General features: G+C 48.7%; 1 protein-coding gene across 1 annotated transcript; it reads right to left on the bottom strand.

Annotated features, from left to right (window-relative positions):
• Positions 1 to 498: 498 nt before the first annotated feature.
• SCNN1G (sodium channel epithelial 1 subunit gamma) lies at positions 499 to 23,232 on the bottom strand (the record flags this gene model as incomplete). Its single annotated transcript, XM_079946039.1, has 12 exons — positions 499 to 1,297; positions 1,587 to 1,662; positions 3,034 to 3,092; positions 3,281 to 3,338; positions 3,422 to 3,500; positions 4,075 to 4,192; positions 5,732 to 5,830; positions 15,018 to 15,181; positions 17,734 to 17,837; positions 18,830 to 19,020; positions 20,702 to 21,011; positions 22,916 to 23,232. The coding sequence occupies 12 exons, from the start codon at positions 23,230 to 23,232 to the stop codon at positions 917 to 919; spliced, it is 1,956 nt and encodes a 651-aa protein (XP_079802165.1). The 3' UTR covers positions 499 to 916.
• Positions 23,233 to 26,863: the final 3,631 nt, after the last annotated feature.

Below are 26,863 nucleotides of genomic sequence, written 5' to 3'. Positions count from 1 at the left end.
TACTACGTGCTTAATACATGTTAGCTATTATCTCCCTGGGAGGTGTGAATACGCCAGGAGGCGGCTGTCCCCGTGGTTGGCTTGCTGGTGAGGCTCAGGCCGTTGGTGGGGGTACGGGGTCTGCCTTGGAGGGGGAGCAGCTGAGCGGGTTATCAGGAGATAATCCGTTATGGCTCAGGCTACCACTGGACAGCAGTGTCCAACAGTGTTCTTTCCCTGGTCCTTCTCTGCTTGGGGAAAGGGCCCAGAGCACTGGCTTAGCTGCCCAGAATAGGCCCCACACCCCCCCTGGAGTGAGGACCTCCCGTCACACCCCCCAGGCCTCCCTCCAGTGTACCCTTCCCCTCCACACACTCCGAGCATTGTGGGCCAGCTCCCGCCTCAGGGTACAGAGCAGACCTCGCCCCAATGTCAGTGACTAAGCAGTTTATTCACAAACGGCTCCAGCTCCAGGCCTGAAGCTTCCTCCTTCCTATCTTTGGCACCAGGCAGTGATTGTCAGGCCTCAACACCTAAGGTCACATCCTTGGGTCCCAGCCCAGGCTGGGGGAGTGGCTGGAACCCCCAGCTCGGGGCTTTGGAGGAGTCTTTCTCTCCGAAGAACTCTGTCAGGCTTCTCTCCTGGCCTTTGTCCAGGCCGGCCGTTTCCTCGGCCCCATCTGTCTCGGTAGCAGATGTCCTAAGGGTTTGGGCTGCAGGAACTAGCTCATCCTGGGCGGCTGCGAGCATTGCTGGGTGGGGTCCAACAGTCCCTTGCGCATGCCCAGGCCCCACCTTGTTCAAAGTAGACTTGTAGTCAATGTCTCTGAAAAGCCCAGAGGGGGTGCAGAGGATCCACTCTGTGTGCAGGAGACAGGGTCTACGTTCTCAGACCATGGCTGGTGGTCCTGGCTCGGTCTCTCTTCCCCAGCCTACCTCAGGACTCAGCTGACACCTCAGTGCCTGTGAGCTGTCTGGAGAAGGCCCTCTCCAAGCGCAAGGTGTTGTATCTGGGGGGCGGCGTGCCCGGCACCTGGGCTGCTGGGGCTGGAGGTAGGCACAAGGCAGAGGTGAAAGTGGGCAGGTCATCGTCCATATTGAGGCCCAGGTTGTCCTGACCCTGAGGGCTGGGCGGAGCCTCGGGGCAGGGGGATGCCTGTCTCCGGGCCCACCACTCCTTGGCTTTGTGCCACTGGTGGCGTGCGACGATGGACAGGGAGTCGATGAAGAAGACCTCGATGATCTCAATGATGCAGACGATGGAGCAGCTCATCCACAGGCCCAGCTGGCCACCGATGTTGGACAGAAGCATCTCGATCTGCAAGGGAGGCCAAGCCAGACTATCAGGAGGGGCCCCCGCCAAGTTGGCTTCATGCAAAGACCCCAGTTCCCAAGGGAGTCACTGGCTAGCCCTGGCCCCGGACAGGTTTGGGGAAAATGGGGGCAGCCTTCCTGTCCCCTCTTACTCTGCCTGGTCTGAGGCTTGGTTGGCCTTTGGTGACCCTACGAGCTCAGGCTGGACCCCCACCATCTGACTCTGCTCCCCAAGGCCAGGCAGATGTGTACACTCGCAGACCCGGGACAGGTCCCAGGAGGAAGCCACTCACGCTGTTGGCAGGGCTCTCCACGATGGATCTCTGGTTCAGGTCTTTGTAGAATATCAAAAGTTTGGCCAAGTCTGTCCTGTAAAGATTCCAATAGGCGGGGCCGAGGTGAGTTGGAGGCCTTTGCACTCTACCAGATGGACAGCCTCTCAGCGTGGCTCTCTCTCTCCTGCCCAGCCCCCAGCACGGACCAGGCTCTGAGCTCCACAGGGTCTTAGAACCTGGTTTCTGGGTTTCCTTCTGCACCACAGAGCACATCTCTGGCCTGGGGCTGGTTCATTCATTCACTCAAAAACCATTTCCCCACCTGTAGACTAAGTTCCCTCAGCTGCATTCCCACAGCACAATGTTCTTCATTAAACCTTGACATTGTAGTTGTTTGATTGCAGTCTAAAACATGTACGGGAGACAGGCGAGTGATGTAAATGAGCGAGGCAGCTTGGGTGTAAGGTCATAATGATAACAACCATAATAACAGCTAGCATTTACTGACCATTTCCTGTGTTGCCAAGCACTGGAAGAACCTTATGTGTTCCAAGAACCTTATGTGTGTCAACTTATTTAATTCTCACAACAACTCTATGAGGCAGGTATGTTTTAATTGTACCCATTTTACAGATACGGCAACTGAGACACAGATCGGATAAGTAACTTGCCCAAGACTACACAGCTCATGATTGGCAGAGCTGGTATTCAAACCTAGAAAGATCTGGCCCAGGGCTGGGCACTGTGGAGACAGTAGTGGCCCAGAGAGATGTGGGTTCACACGGCAATCCCCCCACCCTCTCCCATCTTTGTCTCCACCTGCTGAGGTCCCTGAACTCTGCCCTGGCTGATTTTTGCTAAAGGTCCCTTGGAAGTGAATTTCGATGTGGAAAATTCAAGTGGAATTAGAAGCTGCATGGCTCAAAGGAGTATTTTTCCAAGTGGGTCAAGATACATCAGGAAGCCATGAAATAAACTTACTGGGTCATGACCAGTACCTTTTACAAAATGAAATAGAAAAGATCAGATTGCATCCACAGAGAGATTCGAAATTTTTATCAACTGATATGGGCACTAATCATTCAGAACTGTGCTGTGACCAACTGGGATGGATGTAAACAATTGGTTTGATACACGAGTGTGCAACATTTGAGAAGCAGCCGAATGCATTGTACATCATAAGGGAGTACTGTTTCATGACAATTTTATTTCAGTTATGTATTCAATGGGCCACAATGGAAAAAGTATTTTCATACTGTGGGTCATGGTCAAAAAGTTTGAGAGCCCCAGGCCTCGAGCAGGGCCTGGCTCATGATAAGAACTCAGTAAATATTTGTTGCATAAAGAAATAATGAATGAATGAATGAATGAATGAAAAGGAGAGCGTTTGGCACTGAGGAGTCAAGTGAGGAGGCTGGGGCGGGGGCTGGCAGAAGCAGAGGAAGCAGGGTGGAGGTCAACTTACTTGTTGAGTTTTTTCTTTATTTGGCCTTGGTCCCAAGTGAGAACAGACAGCAACCATTTCTGTGGTGGAGAAAGAAGTGGCCTGGGGATGCCTGGAGAGACCAGAGCCAGCCTGTCTGCTCTCCCCTCTCAGCCCCAGCCCCCGACCCAGGCCTCCCCTGTGGATCACCCCTGAGGCCAGAGGACACAATCAGGACATGAGGCTCCAGGCTGAGGGCTCTAGGGGGAAGAGAGGACAGAGAACTCACCTCGGAAACCTCAGATGGCCACTGCGCCAGACTGGTGGTCAGCGTCCACTCCTTAAAGCTACGTGGAGAAGGGCATGGAGTGAGGGTGGGTGGCCTGGCCCAGCCCAGCCCTGCTCATCCCACTGCTTTGGGTCCACTCACCTGCAGGCTTCCTTGCACATCGCCTGGCAGCCCAGCTCTCCCCAGACAAAGGCCTGGTGCAGTTCGTAGTAGCAGTACACTGAGGGACAGAGTGCAGGGTGGCATGAGCTTTGGGGTCACAGGACCCTTCCTAGGGTTTTCCAGTGGTACCCCCATAGTCTCCTTTTAATGATTTCACCTTCCACTTTCTACAAACACTAGTTCTCTGGAAACAATTTCTGGCTTGTGATTTTGAGAGACAGAATACTGCCACAGCTAAGAACTTGAGTTGGGGTCGGGGGCAGGTTAGCAGCCCTTGCTTTGGGTCTAGCTTTGTTGCTCCCTGGCTGTGTGACCTTGGGCAAGCTGCTTAACCTTTCTGAGCCTCAGTTACCTGTTCTGTCAGAGGATACTATCAATAGTTCCTACCTCCTGGAATTGACAGAGGTGCTCAAGGTTTTAGCACAAGCTGGGGTGTAGCATTTGATCCTTAATCAGAAAGTAGAATTCAAGCCAGGCTTCACGACAGGAGTGAAACTGGTCGGTGTCTCTCTATCAGTATCTCCCTCAGGCCAAAGGCCATAGGGGCAGGGTCCCGGGAGCGCCTTAGCTATTGCCAGGGCTGGGCTGACCCCGCTCCTGGTGTGTGCAAGGCGGGGGTGGGTCTCACTCACTCCAGTTGGGGTGCTGACGGTAGTTGCAGTAGTTGGCTCCCTGAGGTAGAGGCTGGCTGAACTGGGCACACCCACATTTCTCCACCATCTTTGCCTGGAAGCACGAGTGAAGGCAGATCTGAAAGACAAGACCCAGGAATTTCCTTAACCTCCTTGCACGTGGATGCCAGAGATCCCCTCCTTACATCCCTCAGTCGGAGAGGGTCAGCTTCCCACAGCCTTGGCAGACAGCATAGTGTACCCCTCATGTCACAGCCAACTGGGCCACAGGGACAAAGCTAGAAAATTTATTGGGAATTTAAACAGATGTGGATGCCAGGTTGAGCTAGAGCTGCGGTGGTCATTTTCCATCATGTAAGTGCTGACCCAGATATGAGTGGGAAACTTGGAGCAGGTGCTAAGAAACAGAGAAACAAACCCAGCCCCCAACTTTCCGATTCTCAGGTCCAAGCCCTCCAGGCTGGATCCCTGGGGATCATAATATCCACGAAGCTTACAGCATAAAAGCTAACGGTGTGGGCTCGGAAGGCAGGCTGCTTGAGTTCAAATATCAGCTGTGCTACCTCCCAGCTGTGTGACCTCAGGCAAGTTACTTAATCTCTCTGATGCTTTGGTTTCTTCATTTTTGAAATAAGTATAACAAGGCCTACTTCATGAAGTTGTTGTGAGTATGAATTGAAAGATGTAAAGTGTTTGTAAATGGTAGCCTCTCACTAAATATTATCCAGAGTATCTTTCCAACGAGCTGACCCCCCACCCCCCACTTTTTTTTTTGGTCTTGAAGTCAGTGTGAATGTGTTTCTATTTCTTACAAGCAGACATTGTCTGACTACTGGTCTCTTTTCACTCAGTGTCTCCACCACCCCTCAGCTCAGCTCTGGTGGAAGCTAGTGGACTCAGTGCACTCAGGGCACGTGGTCCTTTTGTTCTGCTGGGATGATTCTCATTGGCTCTCTTAGTGTCCTGGTGGGAGGCGAAGGGCAGACTGCCAGAACAGGAGGCAGTGTAACAGGTGATCTCACTCAAGGGTTGACATAGGTAGTGCACGAGCGGGTGGTGGAGATCGTGGGGAACCAGAGAACATGTCTCCTTTGATAAGGCCACTCCACCCACTGTTTATCCTGTAGGAATATGGGCCCAATGTTGCCAGACCTTGTTTTTCAGGAGAAGCTAGAAATCTGGGTTTTCTTGTGAAATTCCCTGACTTTTAAACACCATCCAGGAAAACCAGGTGAGCAGGGTGGAAGGGACCTGGGAGCTGCCACTTAGCAGCCCCGGATCCAATCCAAACTGCCCTGGCGACTGCGGAAGAGCACACAAGTTGCCCAAAGCCATCAGTGGGTGAAGGGCACCCCTCACCCAGTGCCTCTCCCAGACTGCTTCCCCCTCCTGTCCCTCGCTCGCCAAGGCCCATTTAGGAAGTGGATCTCAGCTGTACATTCTGTTCCATGCAAACCTCGATGAATCAATTAAGCTCTGGTTACAGATGGATTGAAGAGGACCAGAACCAGCTGGCACCATGTGCTCTTGAGGTCCTTGGATGAACCCCAGGATTCTAACCACAGTTCCCAGTCCCAGACACGCCCCAGCCTATATATAACTTTGTTTCCTGGGTCCAGGCCACAACCCGGGGCTGGGTGCTGCCTCCAGCCTGTACCTGGAGGGAATACGTAGCATTGTAGATGTTCGTGATCAGCACGCCATTCCAGTCCTCCGTGCACCGGCTGTAGGGCTCACTCAGCTTGAAGGACTCCGTCTGTAATCACAGCAGCACACATTCAGCCCTGACCTCCCCCAGGACCCAGATGAGGGGCATTTCTAGCAGCTTCGAGGAGCTGAGCAGCTACCTAGTCATTCATTTAACAGATATTTATTGAGCACCTACTAGGAGCTTGATGCTATTCAAGGCACTATGGAACCCACAGTGATCAAAACAGACGAGTTTCATGCTCTTGTGGAGCTCACATTCTAGTGGGGTAGACAGATGGTCAAAAAGCCAATAAATCATTCTGGATCTTTTTTGATAGTGATCGATGAAACTGGGTAGAGACTAGAGGGGTTGGGAGGAGGGGGCAGTCTTTCCAAAAGTAATTAGGGAAGATGTCTTTGAGAAAAAGACAGGTTGGCTCGACATGGAATGGCAACAAAGAGCTGGACTTGCCAAGAAAGGTAGGAAGAGGATTAAGCAGAGGCAGCAGCAAGGCTGGAGGCGGGAGAGGGCCAGGGCAGCCGGAACGTGCTCCAAGGGAGAGCCGTCGCTGGAGATGAGGTCAGAGAGGGTTGCCAAGGCCAAATCATGGTGGCCTCCTATGCTGTGCTGAGAAATTTGGGTTTGGATTTGGTTTTCAGAATGTAGTGAGCCACTGGAGAATCCACGGGGAGGGGCTGGAGGGATTAGAAAGATGAGCAGTGACTGTGCTGCGCGGGGTCCTTGTCTCAATGAAGGACTCATTTCCTACCCTCTTGTCTTCTGGTCCCAGAAGTTGACTTGAAAAAATGGACTTTCTTAGAGAGGACCAAAGAATACCCAGCAGGGCAGAATGATACCCTGACCAGAGGAGGTAAGAGCATCGTAACTCACTGTTCGAAAGCCTTATTAAATTATGTATTATTATGGCTTACTACGTTTGGTTCTAGCTTAATATTTGTCACTGCAAAGGAACAATCCAGACAAGCCAATTAAGAAAAAAAAAAAAAAGGGTAATGTCTCCCAAGGGGGAAAACACCTGAATATATTGTGACCATATCATAGCTAGGATTTGGGGTGTGTGTGTGTGTGTGTACAAAGAGTTTTGTTTTGTCTTTTATGAAATGGGGAGGGTAAAGGGCAACTGGATGGCAGATTTATGGGAGGGAAGAAAATTCTTTTTCCTTTGAAGAGTGGATGCACAGAGAAAAAGGTGATTGGGTCCGGGGAAGGAATCAAGAAGTTTGGCACAGGTAGAAACTACAGACATCTCAAGTGGCTATAATCTCTTTCTGTCTGTATTATAATTCATCTGTTGACCCATTAGTCTCCCTCAATTAATTGCAAATTAATTTGCCCTCCGGGGCAAAAGTGCTCATTTGAAAACGTTTAAACGAAGAAGCAGAGAGGAAAGTAGCTGTCTGGTTTCCTCTCTTCCCCCGGGGTACCCACTCCAACAGGTCAGATCTCGATCCTGAGATCCAGACACACATCACACGTTCCCTTTGCCCTGCAATGTCCTCTTCTCACTAATAATAAAGAGTGAGTGTCTTTCCACGTCAGTACAGAATAAACAGACTCACTTCATTCCTCTAATAGCTGGGTAGCAAACTGATTTAGAGCCTCTAGTGCATGCCAGGGCTGGGCTGGGATCTGGGCACGAAGATGCCAAGCAGTGGCCTCCCTCGAGGACACCTCCATTCAGTGCTACCCTCTAAGCTTCTCCAAGCAGCAATCTCCCTGATCGGATGTCCCTTGGAGCCCCCAGGCCCAGGATGTCCACAGAGCCTAGAGAGTCAGCTACTAGGTACAGGGCTCTACCTGCCTGTGGGGAGAGTGCAACAGCCTGGCATCTAGGGGAGAGGGTCCGTCCACGCAGGTAAGCCCTGTGCAGCTGGAAAAGGTGGCTGAGGCTCTTTCTACGTTGAGAACCGGGCCATGGACCACTTCCAGAGAACCGACTGTGAGAAGCCATATTGTGATTTTTCCGCTTTTTGAGTACTCGATGGCGCTTTACTTTGCAACGATGCTTATCAAACTCAGAGCTCCTGGGTTATTCAGGTTACTTCCTGAAACACCTGGGGCTGGGGCAGATGGGGCCAATGGCCTTTTGAAAGGGGAAGAGAGGTCTTTAGCTTCTCAAAGCCTCAGCTAGATGTACTTGGACAGAGCCCCGGCTTGCTCTCACTCTCTCTCCCCCGCCGCCTTTCACTCCCCCACTTCACTGTCAGTTTACCAGAAGTGCTGATCTGGGCAGCGTGGGGAAACATTTCGGCTTCTGTCCTGACCCCTAGGGACCCAAAAATGAGAATGGGTATATATGTATGTGTGTGTGAGAGTGTGTGCAAGTTTAGATGGATAGATAGATAGGTAGATAGATAGATATGTGTGTGGCAAGCACAGGTATGTGTAGGTGTGATTAGGCGCCTGTGTGCACACGTGTTGTATGTGGGTGCATGTGGGAACAGGACTCATTTTTATCAAAATGAGGTCCTATCTGCTTCCTTCTGAGAATCCTGGAGGGGGAGGGCAGTTGCACAGAGTCCTTAGCTCACCTCTTTAAAGGTATGAACTGTGCCAGGGAAAAGCCCAGGTGGCAGCAGGAGGCTCTAGGTGGAATTATGGGTGTTTTAACTCTTTTTTCTTTTGTCCTGTTTTTAAATTGTAATAAATTATAAAAGCTATTTGTAATGTTATAAAATAATTTATAGATATAAATAATTATAAAAGTTATTTTTATGTTTCTAATCAATGGAGGAAAAAAGAATTATGCAACATATGAAGTTACGACTACTTGTTAAGAATTTGGAGGAATTCCGCATTTCACCTCCTGCAGAAATAAAATTCTAGTGGGTTAAACTATTAAATGAGATAATAAAATAACTGGAAGGAAAATCAGCTCAGTATCTGATCTCAGGAGGGAAAATCCTCAATAAACATAATGATTAAAGAAGAAAACAAAGATTTTGACTATGTAAACATCTGATGTTTTTGCATGTGAAAAAGTAGCATAATGAAAACCAAGATGAAAGCACACACTGGGAAAGATATTTGCAACACATATGGCAAATAATTAGTACTTTCTATATACTATATGGAACAGGTCAGTATCTTACTCAATATCTCACTTTCTTGTCACGAGGATAAGAAAAATCTTCCCTAACCCCTCTTTTTGGTTCAAATATTCTTCCTTCCCTTCACATCTCTTTTCTTAAAAAAAATGTATAGTAAATAGCCAATATTTTTGGAGCACCCAATACATGCCAAGCACTGTTTTCAATTTTCACATGAATCAACTCATTGAATTCTCACCAGACTATGCAGTAACGTTATTATCATCCCCATTTTACAGATGAGGTAACTGAGACACAGAGATCACACAATCAAAATGCAAAGCTGGGGTTTGGACCCCAGTTGTCTGGCTCCAAAGTCTGAGCCCTTAATCCCTGTTATACATATGCTTGTGAAGAGAAGTGTGTGCACGCTTTAAGATAAAAATGTACAGTGGGAGGATTTCCCTGGTGGCTCACTGGTTAAGAATCTGCCTGCCAGTGCAGGGGACACGGGTTCGAGACCTGGTCCAGGAAGATCTCACGTGCCGCGGAGCAACTAAGCCCGTGCACCACAACTACTGAGCCTGTGCTCTAGAGCCTGCGAGCCACAACTGCTGAGCCCGCATGCCACAACTACTGAAGCCCACGCACCTAGAACCCATGCTCTGCAACAAGAGAAGCCACCGTTATGAGAAGCCCGTGCACCTCAACGAAGAGTAGCCCCCGCTCGCCGCAACTAGAGAAAGCCGCGCGCAGCAACGAAGACCCAACGCAGCCAAAAATAAATAAATAGATCTTAAAAAAAAAATGTACAGTAAGGTTTGCAATGACAGTGAAGTCTTGCCCCTCTCCGGGGCCTGGCTCCACACTCCCCTGGGTGGATTTGCCCTTGCCTGCTTCTTCATCTCTCATTCGTGATCCAACCCATTGTACTTTGGTTTCTGTTCCACTCCGTCCACTGAAAACTGCTCTGGCAGAGAACCGATGACCTCTTGGCTGCCCAACCCAACAGCTTTTGCCCTTTACCTTGCTTGACCTCTCAACTGCGTTTGGCACCCTAGCTAACACCTTCCTGGAAACCCTCTTTGTTTCTCTCACACCAACCCTTTCCAGCTTCTGCTGCTACTTTGGTCCCTCTATTTCTCCATTTTCTTTCTGCTCAGCCCTTAAACATTTGCATTCTGTCTCAGGTCTTGGGTGATGGCATTCCTTTCCAAGTCTAGAATTATGCTAGATGTAACCCCACCCTCAACCCCGCCGTGGCCCCCGGATTTTTCTCCTGAGCTCCAGGTTCACAGCATCTACTGGCAGGATGTTTTCACCTTGATTTCCCAAAGGCACAACAACTTGGGTATGTCCCAGACTGAAGTGGTTCTTTTCTCCCCCAAACCTACCCTTCTTGTATTTCCCTAATTTAGAACCTGGCGCTTCCATCCACCCCACTACCCAAGCCAGAACCCAACTATCAATCTAACTCCCCCTGGCCTTTCCTCAGTGACCTCGGTTGTCAAACCCTGTTGCTTGTAATACCTCTCAAGTCCATTCACTTCCGCTCATCCCCACAGCCATTGCCTCAGCTAGGGCCTCATCATTTCCTTCTAGCGTTACTGTAAATACTGCGCTGTCTCCAGTATCTTTTTTTTTTTTTTTAAATAAATTTATTTATTTATTTTTGGCTGTGTTGGGTCTTCGTTTCTGTGCGAGGGCTTTCTCTAGTTGCGGCGAGCGGGGTCCACTCTTCATCGCAGTGCGCGGGCCTCTCACTATCGCGGCCTCTCTTTTTGCGGAGCACAGGCTCCAGACGCACAGGCTCAGTGGCCATGGCTCACGGGCCCAGTTGCTCCATGGCATGTGGGATCTTCCCAGACCAGGGCTCGAACCCATGACCCCTGCATTGGCAGGCAGATTCTCAACCACTGCGCCACCAGGGAAACCCTCCAGTATCTTGATTGCACTTCAGCCAAAGCGGTTTTTCAGAATGCCTCACTACCTGGCTTCAAATCCTTTCTGCGACCCCTTTGTAATTGCTATGCCCTTTGTCTGGACTAGCCTTTCCTGATACTATTTGCCTGACAATTGTCCTTTAAGAATCCATCACCTAGAAAGCCTTCACCAAAAGCTTCTGTCCCGGCTCCCAGCCACCCATCCATCTATCCAACAATATTTACTGAGGATCTACTACGTTCTAAGAACTGAGCCTGGGAACAAGACGGAGAAGGTCCCTGTTCTCACAGAGCTTGGACTTGCGTTGCAAAGGTATGTTATCTTCTCTTAAAGGTGAATCTTTGAAGGTAGGTGCTCTGTTGTATCCATCTCTGAATATCCAGTGCTTTGGACACACATGCCTCAGTGAATGAAGGAAGAGTAGTTAACCAACTGCCTAACAAACTGAGTCTACCAGTTTAACATGCCTATCGAAAGGAAATAAATAACTAAATAAAAAATAAATAAGAACGGAAGTCTAGTTTGTTTGGACTTATTCTAGTGGCTCTCTGGTGACTTCTCAGTAATCCCTAGTTTTTTGTCGTTTCAAACGCTCATAAGTCAGAACTAGAGCTTCCTGACCCTGCTCTGTGGCTTTGATTTTGTATATCTCAAATTAAGTGTAGCAGAAAAGCGACCCATGCCTTTGTTTACCATCATTGCTAAAGAGAGCATTTGCTTAACAGTGTGATGGATATTTCTCTAAGCTCAGGGAAGAAAACCAGAGGGCAATTCCTTAGTTTTTGTACTTTCCCAAGCTCTAAGTGCGCAGACACTGTGAGAGGCAGAAGGTAAGAATGTGCTGCAAATCCCAGGTGCTTCTTCAAGGTATAAAGCTGCCTGAGAAATGCCGGATCAAAATGTTCGCTCTTCTGATCTGGGAGTTTTGTAATCTGCCAGTGAAGAATCAGAGACCTGGCTCCTTAAGTAGTAAGCTAAAGGGACTTCCCTGGTGGCCCAGTGGTTGTCTCCGTGCTCCCAATTCAGGGGCCATGGGTTTGATCCCTGTTTGGGGAACTAAGATCCCGCATGCCACACGGTGAGGCCAAAAAAAAAAAAAAAATGATAGTAACTTAAAGTCTTTTCAAACCACAGTTCGAGCAGGTTGGGGCTCAAGAGTTTTCCTTGGGCAATCAGCATTCACACAGCCCAAGCTGGTACACAACACTTCTCATGTTGGAACAAATTTCCCACATTGAACAAAGCCACTAAATGACACGGCTTCACAGATGGTACCATCCTGCTGTTTTCTCTTGTCCAGGGTTGCCCTTGGATGGGACATGGTGAGGCACCGAAGCCACAGATGCCAGTTTATCTTCTCTGCTGTCTCAACTTAAATACCACTTCCTCAGGAAAGCACCCCCTGAACTTCCCCTCTTCTCCCTATTAAAAAGCCCTAAATCAGGCATCTCTGTGATGTGCTCTCATGCATCCTGTATTTCTCCTTCTTAGCACCTATGATGATTAGAGTTAATCACCTGTGCAATTTTTTGTTTGTTATGGATTCTCTCTGCTAGATCCTAAGTTCTAAAAGGACAGCGACAGTCCCGGGGACACGGACGTAGCCCCAGCATCTAGCACACAGGATGCGCTCAGAAAATGCTTGTTGAATGAATAGATGATGGAGGAATATACAATCCCCAATGCCCACCATATCACTTTATAACTCACTCCGAAGCCATCATTTATGGCTGTGCTAAAGCTTTGGTGTCATCCTAGCTTTACTTTCTCTTAGGAAGACACACTTTTCTTCTCTCATTCTGAACTATTCAGGTTTCTAAAGCTGAGGTTCCTGAGTTTGTGGCCTCTTGAAATGACCACTGGAGTTTGGTAAAAATACAGATCCTTGGGCTCATCTCTCAGAGACATTGATTCAGTAGATCTGAATCTACTGATCAACAAGTTTGGAAACGACTGCGCTGGAGGAAAAATTTGTGAGGGATGAGGGCTAATATGTTTAATTTGGGATACTGAGGTTGGATATAAACAAAGGCATGAACAAAGAGTCCACAAGGAGATTGTTTTCCTCCATAAATAGGTGAAAAAATGCCACTAAGAATGACTGTCAAAAATTATAATGGGGTTTCCCTGGTGGCGCGGTGGTTGAGAGTCCACCTGCCGATGCAGGGGACGCGGGTTCGTGCCCCGGTCCGGGAAGATCCCACATGCCGCGGAGCGGCTGGGCCCGTGAGCCGTGGCCGCTGAGCCTGCGTGTCCGGAGCCTGTGCTCCGCAACGGGAGAGGCCACAACAGTGAGAGGCCCGCGTACCATAAAAACAAACAAACAAACAACAAACAAACAAACAAACCAAAAAAATTATAATAGATACCATTTTTTTCTTGACAGATTAGCAAAGATTAAAAATTGGTTAATACCCGTGTGGATACAACCTTATTGGAGGACAACTTGGCTAATATGCATATACTGATTGATACACTTCTAGGAAGCAATCGATGACTACACCTCACATTGCACCATTGCTTTTAGCTGTACCTGGAAACAGTCTCAAGTCTATCAACAGGGAATTGCTTCAATAACTCACCCACACAATGGACTACTATGGGTCTTTAAGAAGAATGAGGCAGAATCTATATGTGTACTCATATGGAACTATTTCCAAGCCATAGTATCAAGTGAAAAATGGGGCACAGAGATGGAAACAACCTAAGTGTCCATCATCGGATGAATGGATAAAGAAGATGTGGCACATATATACAATGGAATATTACTTAGTCATAAAAAGAAACGAAATTGAGCTATTTGTAATGAGGTGGATAGACCTAGAGTCCGTCATACAGAGTGAAGTAAGTCAGAAAGAGAGAGACAAATACCGTATGCTAACACATATATATGGAATTTAAGAAAAAAAAATGTCATGAAAAACCTAGGGGTGAAACAGGAATAAAGACACAGACTTACTAGAGAATGGACTTGAGGCTATGGGGAGGGGGAAGGGTAAACTGTCACAAAGCGAGAGAGAGGCATGGACATATATACACTACCAAACGTAAGGTAGATAGCTAGTGGGAAGCAGCCGCATAGCACAGGGAGATCAGCTCGGTGCTTTGTGACCGCCTGGAGGGGTGGGATAGGGAGGGTGGGAGGCAGGGAGACGCAAGCGGGAAGAGATATGGGAACATATGTATATATATAACTGATTCATTTTGTTGTGAAGCTGAAACTAACATACCATTGTAAAGCAATTATACTCCAATAAAGATGTTAAAATGAAAAAAAAAAAGAAAAATGGGGCAGAACAGTATTTTGTATTTGCATGAAAGGAGAAATGCCTATACCCACACACACATGCTTGAAGCAGACTATCACATCCCTGGCGGAACACAGAAGCAGCAGCAATAGTCTCCGTGAAGAGGAAGGAGGGAACCAGAGGTCAGGGATAGAAGGGAGATACACCTGCATGGTAGGCTCCTTGTACTGTTTGGGTTTTTTACTTTGTGCATATACTCCCTTTAAATAAGTACTTAATAGTTATTCTATTACATAGAGCAAGAGACAGAGACAGAGAGTGAGAGAGTGAGACAGAGTGAGACAGAGACTGGCATAAAAAGACCCCAGGCCTGCAAACAAGAGACTGTACAAGCATGGCCAGGGGCGTCTGAGCACACTCCTCGCCTTGCCCTTGTGCTTCCATTGGGCGTGACTGACTCAGGGATTGGAGTCTGCAGCCCAGATGTGCTTTCGTTGACAGGTGTGAATGTTCTCAGCACCTATTGAGGTCAGAAAAGGTCAAAGACTTGAGGGGAGTGGCTCTCGGTAAATGAGGTGAAATTGATGGAAGTAGGATGGTCCAAATAGACCTTTGATGGCCCAATGACTTTCCAATCGTGGTTTACATGCCCCAGTGGCCTCTAGGTGTCCCAGAAAGGTGTTAATCTGCTCTATTTATATTAGTGACAAATACATAGTTAGTGTCTGACCAGCACAGGTTCCATCAATGCTGACATTTGTCTCTGGAACAAGGAAGGTTCCTTCAATTCTTATCCAAAATGGCATCCTGTCCTTGTTCATCCATACAAAAGATACAAAGACAGCCTTTAGTATAACTACTAGAATGACCACTGGGGTAACCATTGGAAAATACTAGACCATGCTTCCTTTTGAAACCAACAGTCTTTTCCATAAGCTGCACCTCACTGGTTATCCTTCGACAAAATCTGTCCTCCTCACCAAGCCGACGGGAATCAGAAAATTCTCTTACCAGGTGCATCCCTATGGAGGTGGCCATGGCCGTCTCAATCTCTGTTCCCACATCCTCGATGAAGGGGTACTCAAACTGCCGATGGACAATCACCTTAGCCCCAGTGGAGGACACCAGGAAGGGGTTGTACTCCTCTTCGTTTAGGTACAAGATGACCTGCAGCCCTGGGAGGATAAGGCAGCCTGCTGTGGTCAAAAGCCAGGAGAACGTTCCCTGGTGCTAGCCTACCTCTCCCACTGCTCTGAGATTCTCAAAACCAAGACCCAGGCACTTCCCACAAGTGAAAGGTAGACAAAGGTGAGACTGGAAACTCCAGCCTGACTTGTTCACTGCCCTGTCTCCAGGGCTTAGCCCAAAATAGGGCTCAGAAACAGTGTCACTACTGCAGGTTTGCTAAGCATAAGGAAAACTACTACCCTGCCCGAGACACGAATCTCCATGTGGTTCTTTGAGATGGGGAGTTCTGCTGGGCACCCAAAGGGACACACAGAGCTGTGGCTGCTTCAACCCTCAGGGAGAGACACCAGTGGTGAATCTGATCACTGGCCTAACTCCTCTCCCTGTTCCCACTCTTTTTTTTTTCTGTTGCGCCTGCAGTCTCATCTGAGCCCAGCAGCCAGAGGGACCTTTTCAAATCAGGAATCAGATCAGGTCACTCCCTTGCCTGAAACTCTTCAGTGGCATTTCATTGCATACACGGGGATGCCATAGAATAAAGTCCAGCAACCTGACTGTGGCTCTCAGGGAGATGCTGCTGCCTCCCTCCTCATTCCACTCTCCCCTTCCATCAGGAAGCTCCAAGCAGGCTGGGCTTCTTTCTGTTTCTGCAGCACACCAAATCCATTTCCTTCTTGGGGTCCTTGGACTTGCTAGTGCCCAAAATGCTCTTCCATGGACCTTAATGCGTATTTTCCATCTTTAAATAACCCTCCTTCCAGAGGCCTTTCTGGACCTCCTTATCTGAAATAAACCCCCCATCTCAGCCCCAGCCACTCTCTCTACCCTTGCGCTGCTTTATTTTCCTCATAACGCTCGCTAGGATTGATAACCAGATAATATCTATGTGCTTGTTCACTCATTTATCTGTTTCTCTGCAACAAAATGCAAGCTCCCTGAAAGCAGAGATGGCATCTGTCTTATTCACCACTGTGTCCCTAAGACTTGGGAGAGGGCCTGGCATACAGAAGACACTCAATAAACATTTGGTAAACAAATGAGAGCAGGGCCTATATGTGTTGAAAGAAGAGAACTTTGAGAGTTATTCTGACTTCTTCTATTTGTAAGTAAAGGAAACAAAGCCCAGAGTGGGGAAGCGATTTGCTCAAGGTCACACAGCCCACATTCAGCAGAGCCAGGATTGTGCAACAGTTCCCAGACTACTTCTTCTTCCCACTGACGTGTGTGCCCTGAATTATGGTTTCTTGCAGATTTGGTAAGAACACAGAGAATACAGTAACAAAGATGAGGTGTCCAGGTAGGTTTTCCTCCATGACAAGATCTTGCCTTTCCTTGTAGGAGTATATCTATATATCAAATCATGTTCAATTTGTTTAGGACCTTTCAAGAATTCCTTTTGTAGGTAAACCAGTCCAGTCTGTTGAGTTCCTGCCTTCTCTACAAAAGTCACAGTAGTAGAGTAGTAGTAATACTAATACTGGAGGTAGTAATTATTGGTGGTGATAGTAGTAGCAGCAGCAATGGTAGTAATGGTAGTAATAGTAGTAATGACAACCACATCTAGCATTTATTGTGTGTATAGTGTGTGTTATGGACTGAATTTTGTGTCTCTCCGCGGGTTGCCCCTCCACCCTATTCATATGTTGAAGTCAATGTGATTGTATTTGGAGATTCAGACTTTAGGCAGGTAATTAAGGTTAAATGAGGTCATAAGGGTAGGCCCTAATCCCATAGGATTAGTGTTCTCCTAAGAAGAGGAAGAGCCAACAAAGCTCTCTCTCTCCACAGAAGACAGGCCATGTGTGGACACAGAGAGAAGATGGCCAACTGCAAGCCAGCAAGAGAGTCCTCACCAGAAACTGAATTTGCCAGCAACTTGACCATGGATTTCCAATCTCCAGAACTGTGAGAAAATAAATGTCTGTTGTTTAAGTCACCCATCTGTAATATTTTGCTATGGCAGCTCAACCGAACTAATACAGTGTGTATCAGGTCTTATTCTAAGTGCTTTTTATATTTTGTCTTCTCAATTACCTTGTATCATCGATACTACTATTATTCCCTCATTATAGATGAAGGGGTGTAACTTGCACTGGGTCACACAGTGAGTGGCTGAGCTGGGTTTTGGCTCCAGAATCTGTCATCTTAACCAAGATAAAGGTGTGTTTGCTTCCCTAATCTCCTGTTCAGCACGTCTGGATTTAAGTCCATCTGGAAGCTGCCTGCCCAGCATTACTCACTCCAGTTACAAGCTTAAACCTGAGTGGTTTCCCTGGGAGAAGAAACCCCAGGGTTGTCCGTGTTGGTCTCTCGAAAGCAAAGAGGAGATGTCAGAAAGGAAAACAGACTCTGATAAAGAAGGAAAGAACCGACATGGATGTTGATGGAAACACTGCAAGAAGAAAAGTTGTGCCCCAAGTTTCTGGCCAGGTGGGGCAAACCTGCATCTCTGGAAGGCCTAAAGCATCCCCAATTGTCCTGCTGCCAGCATGCTTGCCATTAGAGCACCCCAGGGTCTCCTTGGTGCAGATTCCCTTACCGTATTCACTGCCTCCCATGGAGGTGCTGAGGATAGTCTCATTCTGTCTATTGTTGAATGTGTAGCAATTCCCATACATTGGATGGTGGAAACGTGTGAAGTTCCTATCAGGGGGGAGAATACAGGTCAGAAAAGGGCCGTGCTGGGAACTCCCCTCATGCACCTGAGCTGAAGTTCCAATGGGCAGTGCTAATGGGCCAGCTCTCTTTTGTGGACAGTGGATGATAGACAGGACTTACTTCCCCCATCTTTCCTCTGATAGATGACAAACAAGGCCCCTCGTCCAATTGACACCTGTTGATGTAGAACTGCTCTCTGCTTTCTGTTCTCCCCTTAATCTTCTCACCTCCATCTCCATCCTGACTTAGCATTCTTTGTGCCAATATATCTGCCCCCCATTTCCTCTACTCTTGAATTTCTCAGCCAACACTTGACTTTTTTCCATTCCAATTCCTAGCAAATGATCCCCAGAAAAGGAATTACATCATATGCGTCCTTATACTGACTTTAGAACCCAACCTTCAGGGAGACACGATTCCAATCACTCAGTTTTTGCAAGGGTCAGTATATCAACTAACATATAGAAAGGCTTAGTATTTCAAAAGAATGAAGAACGCACTTCAGATAAGCAGGAACACTCTAGAATGTCCCATGACTGCCCAGTCTCTACCAGGAATCTGAGTGTTTCTTAAAGGTGGAAAGATCTGAAAGTTCACACATCTGTACATAGACCTTTCTTCCCTCCCTCTTCTTTCCCTCTCTCCTTCCTCCCTTTCTTCTTTCCTTCCTGTACTAGATCAGTGGTTCTCACTGGTATGGGTGATAGTAATATACAAGGTTATATGTCCACCATCAACTACTCTGTTTCTGTGAGTAATTTAATGAATTTAAGGATATTTTGACTCTACACCATCTCCACCTTCCTCACTGACTCTAGAGCTGAGCTCCTGTATAAGTCGTTTTCCAAAAGTCATGGTCAGTGAGAAGAGCACCTGTTGCTCCCAAGACCTCTAGTTGAGCTTCAGGTGCACGCAAGGAGCCCAGCACTCAGAGCCGCTGGTCCTTGGAGCTGCGAGAGCAGCCTTCCCCTACTGACCTGGCATCACAGGACTCCCCATCAAAGAAGCAGGTGACCAGCAGCTCCTCAGCAGAGTAGCTCATGTTGATTTTCTTCTCCAGAGACACCTGTGCCATGATGTTCATGTAGTGCAACTTGTACCACTCCCGGATGGCATTAACCCCCGAGGTGAAGGTGTAGACTGCACAGCTGGATGTGTCATTTGAACACTGTGAATAGGAGGAGACACCAGGATGGAACTATCAGCCCTACCAGTGGCCTTCAGAAGGACTGTAAGGAACTGAAACTCTAGATCAACCACTCAGGGGAACAGGAGGGATATCTGGGGCAAGGATGGGCTTCTTCTCACTTCTGGGGCCTGGGATACATCATTCTCAAGCCTCAAGGACCAAGAAGGGGCTGAGTAAGGAAGGACACAGAGCCTCACTCTCATGACTCCCTACCAAGCGAGAAGCAAAATCAGCTTCTTCAGGGTCCCCAGACATCCAGGCTTTGACTGATTATGGCTACTGAGTTCCCACCCAACTCTCACCATTTCTTATTGGGTCAACAGTCTAGAAATCGAGATTCTAGCCCAGACTCTGCCACGACCTCTCTGCAGAATCTTGGGCAAGGCATTACCTATCCATTATTTCACCTACAAAATGTTGACCAAAATACCATCCTTCCCCACCTCACATGGTAGTTGGGAGGACCAGCATTTAAAATACATAATAATGAGAGTTTTATAGGGAAACTGTGGTATATTCCAGATGTTCTCATCACACAGGACTTGAAAACTCTCCTAAAAGATGGACACCAGGGCTTCCCTGGTGGCGCAGTGGTTGAGAGTCCGCCTGCCGATGCAGGGGACATGGGTTCGTGCCCCGGTCCGGGAGGATCCCACATGCCGCGGAGCGGCTGGGCCCGTGAGCCATGGCCGCTGAGCCTGTGCGTCCGGAGCCTGTGCTCCGCAATGGCAGAGGCCACAACAGTGAGAGGCCCACCTACCGCAAAAAAAAAAAAAAAAAAGATGGACACCAAAGGATGGATTTTGGTATCAAGGAAACTTTATCTTATATAAGGACCCAGGAAGACTTCAAAAAGGCTCAGTGATTTAGAGAAAGGGCCATTTTCCCCCAGGATTTGCAACCGGAGCCATGAGGTCTCACAATCAGCAACCGGGACTATAAAGTGGAGGTAGTTCTCATCTTGCAGAGGTGGCTGGGGCACAGACAGGAGGGTGATGGTTGAGTTTGGCCAGGAAGACAATGGAATTCCTTTCTGGTGAATGGCTGCTTCTTCAGAGTCCCTCAAATGGGACCAAGAAGGAGAGATGAGAAGTCAAGCTTTAGCACCTCATGAAGGCAAGTGCTGCTGGGAACACTGTGTTTCTGCTGCTCATTTTCTATTTTCTTCCTTCTGGTATCTGCACCCCAATTTGGTTTTGGTAGAATTTCCTTCCACCCTTTGGATACAGTCAGCTGAGACTGTCCATCAAGATGTCCTACCCTATGTGAGCCATCAGCTGACCCAAATGTGGCCAATCAGATAGTCCCCAAATGGGATCTGAATCCATCTTTATGGTTGGATTAACAAAAAGACTGAAAACAGTTGAAGCTTATTTAATCCAGTAGCAGTATCTGAAATGACTTTTCATCATTTCTTGCCACCGGGATCCCTGGATCTTCCCTAATTTCTGTCCTTCAAGAGGCCTCCATGAGCTACTGGTTACCTTCTAAGACATTTTAATCTTAAGATTGCCTGGATCAGTTTCAGTTGCTCGCAGCTGATTCACCCTAACTGAGTGTGTTTCTTCCTGTGGGACTATAGGGCTAATGGCAAAGGAGAAACCTCCCTGGACACACTATCCCATCCCATTCCCCGAAACCGTGAGGATGTGCATCTTACCAGCTGGAATCCTACCAAGCCCTTGGACTCATAGACGTGCACGACGTCTGATGCTGTGTGAACGATTCTGCCACTGACTTTCCGCTTCCGTCCTGTGCGGAAGTCCCTTGCCTTGCTTGTCTCACCCTTTTCGAAGGCCAGCAGTGGGATCAGGTTGAGGAATTTCGACCCTGTGCCCTTCCTGGCCGAACTCCAGGACTCTGCCTCTCGGCGTTTCCGAGATGTAATCTCTGAAAAGCCAAACAGGGTCTTCAAGCTCCCTCTGGTCTCCTGTTCCAACTCAGCTAGAAGGTCCCGCACGGCACTGTACCTGTCAAGGTGGGAAGGGGGAGTCAGGGATGGAAAACCCCTCTGGCAGAAAGCTGGCACTACCCCATGCTGCTTTCCATCGATGTGTGTCAGCCTGTGCCCACCACCCCAGAGCACTTGGCCAAGAAAACCAGGCCCTTTATAATTTGCCCCCTCCAATGTGACCACTGGCTCAAGTAAATGGGGCAGGCTCCCATATGACCCTTGTGTGGCTTCCTGTGGTTTCACCTTTGCCACCACTGTCTGCTTGCTCTCAGAGTGTGTTGATGAGTTTGCCCCAACCAGCATTTCTGGAGTGGTGACTGTCAGGTGCCTCCCATAAACCAGCCACAGTGAAGACAAGTAAATAACTGCTAACCAGGAGTCTCTCCAGGGGGCGGGCTCTGTCTCGACCCAGCATACTTGCCCCTGCCCATGGGTTCTCCTCGAATCAATGCTGGGAGGGAAGAGGTATAACTGTTACCTTGACAGCCCCCAAGGACACAGAAGCATGATCTGGGAGTTGACTACATGAAGCATAACAACACCATCTTTTAATTTTCACAATACCAAATGATCCTGGCCTCCCTCTTAACTCTCCCCACTCTCTCTCTCCCTTGCTAGGGGCACAGGCCACACAGCATAGTGACTGAGCGTATAAACTCCAGAGCCAGACTACCTGGGTTCCAGTTCCCCATTCTGGTTCTGGATGTGTGACCCTGGACAAGCCGTTTAGCCTTTCTGTGTCTCAGTTTCCCCACCTGTAAAATGGGGTTATTGGCAAGAGTCAATGAGTTTATTCTATCTATCTATCTATCCATCCATCCATCCATCCATGTATCTCTGTGTGTATATATGTATATACACACATATATATACACACACACACATATATGCTGTTAAATGGTCACTGTTATTAATTTTGTTAGTGTAATTATATTTGTTAATATTTCAATCCTCTACTACAACATCAGCTGCACTAGGACAAAGGCTGTGTTTGGGTCATTCACTTCCACGCCCCAGAATCTAGCACAGTGAATGACGATTTGTAGATGCTGAGTAACATATTATGGAACAATGGATGAAAGGAAGAAAGGAGGGGGTGGGAAGGAGGGAGGGTGAGGTAAAGGGAGGAAAGGAGGGAGGGAGCGAGGGATGGAGAAAGGAAGGAAGGGAGAAAGAAAGACAGACTTTGAGGTGGAGGATGAGTTTAGACCTGATTTTGATGTTGAGCTTTGCCATCAACTCATTGATGACTCTGGGTGAGAGAGTCGCCCCTGCTCTTCCCTTTTCCCCACCCTCACACCTGCTCTGACAAATTCTGCCAGATTCCGATGTGCCTCACAGATCAGTTTTCAATAATCCTGAGAAGGATTCCAGTGACCCACTTAGAACAGGTCCTGCAGCAGACAATTGGGCAGTACCAAGGGCTGATCCTGCCCAGAGCCCAGTGATCTCAATTAGTGGGGCTGGGTTCGCTCAGATGAGCTGAGATGCTTCTGGAAGTCACCTAGGTGTCATGTCTGAGTCAGCCTCCAGCTCACATTCAGGGGAGAGTGAGGGTGTGAGCTTGGAGAGCTCAGGGGAAATGGCTAAGCTGGGCTGTGTGTGTGTGTATGTGTGTGTGTGTGTGTATCTCCAGGGTAGGAGGAATGCTAGTTCATTCCAGGCTCAACCACCAAGCAAAAGTGATCCTTGCAGCCTCCCTCTCTTGCCTTCCTTGAGCTAGCCCATCCCCAGAAGTAGCTGAGGGACTGAAACCTTGGTACAGATTTCAAACCTGGGAGAGGGCAGTTTCCCAACGCTGGCAATGAATTCAAATTTCTAAAAAGCATGATTGCAGGCTGGAGTGTGTCACCTTTGGGAGGGGCATTGGCACCTGGAGGGGGCGTGACCCCCCTCCCTGTCCCTCCTCCTTCCTCTTACCTGTAAGGATTGATGTTGCAGATGGTGACAGCAGGAAAATCCAGCTTCTGGAAGTGGACTTTGATGGAGACAGAGACAGTGTAGAAGGATGAGATGAGGAGGGCACACTGCCAGAAAATGAGGGCCACGGCTGTCAGCGTGAACAGAATCCAGAGCAGGCGCCGGAGGCGGCCACGGGACACCACGATGCGGCGGCAGCCGTGGGTGTTGGTGTTCAGACAGTACCACCGCATCAGCTCTTTGATGGTAGGTGCCTGAGGTCCCCTCACGGGCAGATTTTTCTTGATTTTGGCTTTGATCTTCTCTCCAGCAGCCATGGTGAAGATGCGACTTGGCGGGGCAGGCAAGCTGGAGGGGCAAAGAAAAAAAAGCAGGTGAGTGGGTACAGCCCGGAGGCTGGGCGCTGGGAAACACCAGCCCTCACGTCCTCAGAGGCTGCCTTCCTCTTTCCCTCTGGCCTGGACAGTCTGTTTTGAGGCCTTGACCCTTGCTCCAGGATATTTGCTTTTGGGCCACCACAGCTGCCAAAGAGCTGCCTCCTTCTCTTGTGGCCCCCAGGCCAAGCTCTCTGGAGGCTGGGTGAGGTGTAACCTGTGAAATCACTGCACGGTTTGCAGGAACTTCCCCCTAGGTGCTTGGAGCAGGAACCCTCTGGGCAGCCCCATCCCAACCAGCCTCCACGCCCCTCTTATCAAGCTCCATCGTGATCAGAGCATCGAGGGGTCTGATCTTAGTGTCTCCATTAGCTTGCCTTCCTTAGGGCATCGTTCCTGCCTCGCCCTGCCCTCTGGTGCCCAGCTCAGCGTCTGGCACAGAGCAAGCACCTTGCAAATCGATTCTAACAGATAAAATCTGCCAAGAGAATTTCCGGGCAGCCACCCTAGATCATGTCCAGTCCCTTCCCAGCCCAGCTGTGTCTTCCCAGCCTTTTCTCAGCTGCTTTACTGCAAGTGGGGTGTTTCTGTTTCGTTTCTGTTTCACTTCTCTTTACTGTCAAGCCCTTAGTGTTTCTAGAGCACCTGATATAATAATAGCCTACAAATACTGACCACTTAATATTTGCCAGGCACCATGCCATATTTCCTTGATTCTAAGAGAATTTGGAGAGTACACTTTGATTTAATAACAACTTTGTCTGGGGAAGAGTGCTGGAAAGCAAATGACCGTGTTCATCAATATACATGCTGCCCCTGAATTACAGAAACTTCACAATGTGAAATAATAATCTTTTAAAAAGTGAACTAAAATAATATATAGTCTCATTAGCCTCACAAATGCATACAGTCTCTCTCTCCATATATCATATATATAATCAATCTCTCTCCAAATATATATAATCTCTCTATATATTTCAGTTCATGTTTCAACAATGCCGTAAGGTAGGCATACTATTATTACTTCCAGATTACAGAGGAGGAAAATGAGCTCAGAGAGGAGGAGTAACTTGTGCAAAATTACACAGCTAGGAAGTGGAGGCACTGGATTGGAATCTTGCAGCCTTTATCACCATGGTATATGCCTTGAGGGGCCCGGTATTGTGCTGGGTGCTGCCCCCTCCCCAAGACAGTTAATTAACAGTCCGTGGGACTAAAGTGGGGGGTGGAAAGAGATGGAATCCTGAGCTATTTAATTCCCAAACTCTGGGTAGGTAGTGTGGCCACTTCCTAACACTAGTATTGGTGAGCACTGGTACTGGGGAGGGGGAATATGGAAACTCTGTTTCCTATGCCTACCGTCGGTGACAGCGGCAAATTAGGATATACTCGAATTTGGAGTAGGATATACAGGGCAGTCCCCATGCCCCACCACATTCTTCAGGCAGGATTCTGGCATTGAGGAAATACTTTTTCTCCACCCTGAACCCATGGGGTATTATCCAAAATCGGGAGCTGGGGCAAAGGTGGGAGGCTTTCAAGTTAATGATGTTAGTGGGTTTCAGGTTTATGATGGCAAGGATGCAGAGTGCTGTGGAAGGAAGGTGAGACGTCCAAAGGCAGCCAGCCCACTCTAACCCTCCACAGACGTATATGGTCTTGCTGTGATCTCTGACCCTCAAAATTATGCAAGAAGCCTCTTGGCAAGAAGAATGTGATTTACTGTGTTTTATCATTTAAAATTGCCCATCCTCATCTCCTCTCTCACTACAATCCAAAAGCAAAAATTAGCAAGAGTTTGTTTTAAGAAACCTAGATCCAGGTACAATTTCCTGTCAAATAAAACTGCAACCCAGGGAAGATTTTCTCCTCTGTGAACGTTCAACAGAAACTGTGATTCTGGAAGCTTCTGTCATCAAACCCTCCATTTTCTCACTGAAGATAACTCCTGGGGTCCCTCTGCCCCATCAGCCCCTTATCCAGGACTACCTTGACCCCAGTGGATCAGCCACCAATGTTAGTGAAACCACAGGTGAAAGAAGGGAACCCATCTTGCACAGCATAAAACATATACACGTTCACACAAATAATATTTCAACTTATAAACAAAGCAAGGTTGTAGCTACCTTTAGGTTATACTGCTTGATTAAACATGATGCCCCTGTGGAAGAATTAGTAGCTGACACCCAGCACTCACTCTTCTAAGCACTTTCCAGGTATTAACTCATTTAATTTCCACAAATATCTTCTGAGATAGGCACCATAATTTTCCCCATTATACACATGAAATTGAGACACTGAGAGGTTAAGTAGCTTGTCCAAGGTCACCCTAGAAAGTGGCTGAGTTGGGATTTGAAACCATGCCTTTAACTACAAACTGCTCCTCAAATAATAATAATAATAATAACAGTAACAGCAACAGCAACAGCACGAACGACAGAAATAATAGCAGCTATCATTTACTGACCCCTTACTCTACTCCCAGACTTCCTCCTCCTACTCCTTTCACACATTACCTTATTTAATCCCCATTATTATTACATGAGGCACAGAGGAGAAGACGGAGGTGCAGAGTTTAGGCAACTTGTCCGATGCCACACGGGGAGGAAGGATTAAAAGAATTCTCTGGAGTTCCGGAGTCCCTCATGATTCTCTACTGCACCCCTCTCGCCCATTCCCGACGTCAACTATCCCCTAGACCTCAGTGATGGAACCCAAGCCTTGGGCTCTGGGCGCCAGGCCCGCGCTCATCCCGGGGGGCGACTCTGCAGCCCCTGACCTCCCCGCGCCGAGAGACCGGCTGCTGTGGCCGAAGCCACGTCTGCCCCAGGGCAGCCCGCGCTGAGGCCGCCGGAGAGAACCCAACCAACCCGCTTCAAGTGTTTGCTACATTCTGCAACCCCAGTCACCACAGAGAAAACATTCCAGAGGGGAAAAAGAACGATCGCGGTCAGGTCCACGCGTCTCACCAAGGCCAGGAAGGGAATGAGCGGGTGCTGGGTGGAGAGACGAGGCGGGGCGCGGCCCCGGACACCCCAGACTCGGTTTCTGAGTAACTCAGAAACGTCTCCCGCCCCAGCTCTGCGTCCCGGGCCACGGCGAGGGCAGACAGCAGAAAGCTGGACCGAATGGACTTGGGAAGGTGTCCCAGCATCCCAGGTACCGGGAGGCAGCCCCGGGCTGATGCCCGCTCCGCCGCCGACCGGGAGGGCAGTGTCCGGGAAGCCCAGGGACCCCGAGGCCACTCCGGTGCCTGAAACCCCCGAGCTGGTGCGACCCGACCCGGCTGGGCTCACCTCACTCAGTTCCGAAGGGTCCGCGGCTAGCGTGTGCGCGGCCCGGGTACGCTCCGCTCTGCTCCTCGTACAGCGAGAGCATCCCGCAGTCCCAGAGACCAAGGCTCCTGTGGGTTGGGCCCCGCCCCTGGAGCCCCGCCCCCTGGAGCCCCGCCCCCTGGAGCCCCGCCCCCTGGAGCCCCGCCCCCTGGAGCCCCGCCCCTCTGACCCCGACCCCGCCTGCCCAGGTGTATTTCCCCAGCGGCCGAGGACTCGCGGCAGCCCAGAGTGGGCCGCGA

Source organism: Stenella coeruleoalba, assembly GCF_951394435.1.
Source record: "Stenella coeruleoalba genome assembly, chromosome: 15".
NCBI classification, from domain to species: Eukaryota; Metazoa; Chordata; class Mammalia; order Artiodactyla; family Delphinidae; genus Stenella; species Stenella coeruleoalba.
This window is presented reverse-complemented; position numbering and strand designations above follow the sequence as displayed.